Genomic DNA, 2753 nt, shown 5'->3' on the forward strand with positions numbered 1-2753 from the left:
CAGTTCAAAACTACCAGCTGTTCCGCAGGAGAAAGATGAGGTTTTCTGCTCCTGTAAAGATTTATAGCCTTGGAAACCCTGTACAGAGTCGGTATGCATCGGAACCGACTCCACAGCACATAACCACCACCATGAGTTGGAACCAACTCATCAGCACTTAAGAACAATTTAACAACATTAAAAGTGTCATGGATTGCAAATAGTACCTGGCTTCAATGGCTGGATGATCAAAGCTCAAACAGAAAAAGAGAGAAGAGGGAATAAAGAATAATCTGACACAATTTGATGAACTTGACACATACTTATGGAAGCAATAGTTCAAAAGTGTGAACAAATCTTCACAATGAGGATCATTGTCACCTTCACTGCACATGGAGAGGATGGGGATGGGCAACTTGGACATTGGCTACCCAGAATGGCGGGCGCGGGGCTACGGAGGCAAGAAGTGACTGGCTTACAAGCTTTCAAGAGGGAACCTAGATCCAGAGGGCGTGGAGCAAGGTAGAATCTCCACTGAGTAGTACCCATTCTGCCTAGTCAGGGCTGAATGGGTCCCTTGCAATACAATAAGGAGATGCTGATAGGTCCCTTGCAATACAATAGTGAATAATTATTATCAGGACTGATTGTAAGGGCTGGAAATGTAAAGGTGGACATTTTGGGCAAAGGGAGGGGAGTGATTAACCTTACAGTCTAGGAACAGAGGTCCCTGGGACCATCAAAGGAGAAGAGCAGAGAACAGAATCCTACCCAGAGAAGCAGTGATGCCAGGGATGGAGGTAGAGACAATGGCATGGGGAGATGGAGTAGCTGGAGACTTTGGACCTAGAGAGAGAGAGAGGGACGGTGTGTGGATGACAGGGTGGCAGGCTCACGGGGTATACCCTTTGGTTGATCGATGATGCATGGAAGGGATTGTAACCATGGCAAGGAAATGATATATGACGGGAACAATGTGAAGTTGATGTCCTCCCATGTAAACGATCACATAATTCACAATAAAGTATTAAAAAAAAAAAAAGTGTCATGGAATGCCAGAAGAACAAAGCAGTGCTGGAAGAAGTACAGGCAGAATGCTCTTTAGAACCCAGGATGGAGAGACTTCATATCTCATACTTCAGACATATTATCAGGAGGGGCCAGTCCTGGAGAAGGACACCGTGCTTGGTGAAGTGGGGGCTCAGAGAAAAGAGAAAGACCCCCAACGAGATGGAGTGGCAGCCGCAGCAATGGAATTAAGCATAGCAACAATTGTGAGGATGGCACAAGACCTGGCAGTGTTTCGTTCTGTTGTGTATCGGGTCACTATGAGTCAGAACCGACTGAAGGCCCCTAACAAGTTTTGTACTAAATTATTACCCATGTTAGTATTATATTAAATGTATGCTGGATTGCATTTGCGTGTGTGCCAAACATACATTTTTTTAACTCTTTATTGTGAATTGAATGAAGAGCCACAGAGCAGATGATCAGTTTTACTTTCTATAAATCACATGCTTTTTACTTCATTTCAGGGATTACAGTCCCCTTCAGCTAACATCAGTTATCCCACTTCCTCCATGTGATTCTTGTTTCCATTCCACCTTCTTTTCTATGCATCTTAATTTTGACCTTAGGTAAATGCTGCCCTTTTGATTTTGAATCGTTGCCTGTTCATAAATCAAGTTCATCATTGTCAAAAACTAGGGTTGTTTTACCCCCTCTCCCATATGCCTATCTACTGCTTGCCAAATATAGTTTAATGTTATAAATATTATCGTTTACAAAGCTTAGGACATAACGCTATATGTAAAGTTTATACAGTTAAAAAGTAACAATTTAATTCATTGCAGTGGTCAACTTATTTCAGTTCCTTCATGTTAGTATTTCATCTGGGACTCCAGTTCCCATTGATGTTTTTAACCAGTTTTGCACAAGAACATACCTTCACGTTTGTGTCATGACAAAGCGCACTGGATGCCCTCCTGATTGGAGTTACTAGATCAGCAGCTGTGGATGTTTAAGACTCTCTCAAAATGAATCAGAGACCTGCTATCTATTAATATAATCTGTTCTTACCCAGTAATCACTCATATTAAATTCAGTTGCATATTGTGTGGATGCAGTTAGACTTAACAGCTCACTCACGTTACTTGTTTATTTAAAAGAAATAGTATACTTCTAATAGACTGGTCACAATAATGAGTTTCAATGACATGGGAGGGACTATAGGAGTCAAATGTCAACAAAGGTGTTGAAATGGTAGGGGACTCATAACTTAAACAACCTTGTACATGAGCACCCTCGTGACCCTGCGTGAACTTTATTTCCAGCCCACACATTCTCACACACTGGAGCTGGTATCAACTTTATTTACTGCCCTGCCACTTCCCTTCCACTGCAGCACTTGCCTTTCTTCTGTTCTGTCTGCTGGGCATCTAGGAGTCTTTGCTTTGGGAAATGGATGTTCCTGTTTTGTTGATGCCTTAGGCAGGTGCTTACCTTGCTTATTGGGTAATCCATCCTTAGTTACACATGCTGCTCAGTGGTGCTGATAGAGATGTATTTGCCAGGTTGTAATTCTGGTTCTAGCAACCCTCTGAGGCTGAGATCTTGAACAAAGGTGAAGTTGTTTCATTCAACTATTGTAAGCCAGTCATGAGAGTAGATGTGATTACCAGGTGTGTGAGCAACACTCTTGCCTCTACTTCCTGTCTCAAATCCAGCCTCCCTATAATTAACTAAGAAAATTCTCAGGCTTCTCAATAAGAAAC

General features: G+C 42.2%; 1 protein-coding gene across 1 annotated transcript in view; it reads right to left on the reverse strand.

Annotated features, from left to right (window-relative positions):
* The window catches only part of CREG1 (cellular repressor of E1A-stimulated genes 1), a gene marked incomplete at its 3' end in the record, with an annotated part of 116483 nt that extends 116080 nt beyond the window's left edge, over nt 1-403 (reverse strand). Inside the window, exon 1 of the mRNA XM_006872648.1 lies at nt 361-403. Within this exon, the coding sequence (XP_006872710.1) occupies nt 361-403 (43 nt within the window). The remainder of the gene's footprint in view (nt 1-360) is intronic.
* Nucleotides 404-2753: the final 2350 nt, after the last annotated feature.

The sequence above is a fragment of the Chrysochloris asiatica genome, unplaced genomic scaffold (assembly GCF_000296735.1).
Source record: "Chrysochloris asiatica unplaced genomic scaffold, ChrAsi1.0 scaffold00207, whole genome shotgun sequence".
NCBI classification, from domain to species: domain Eukaryota; kingdom Metazoa; phylum Chordata; class Mammalia; order Afrosoricida; family Chrysochloridae; genus Chrysochloris; species Chrysochloris asiatica.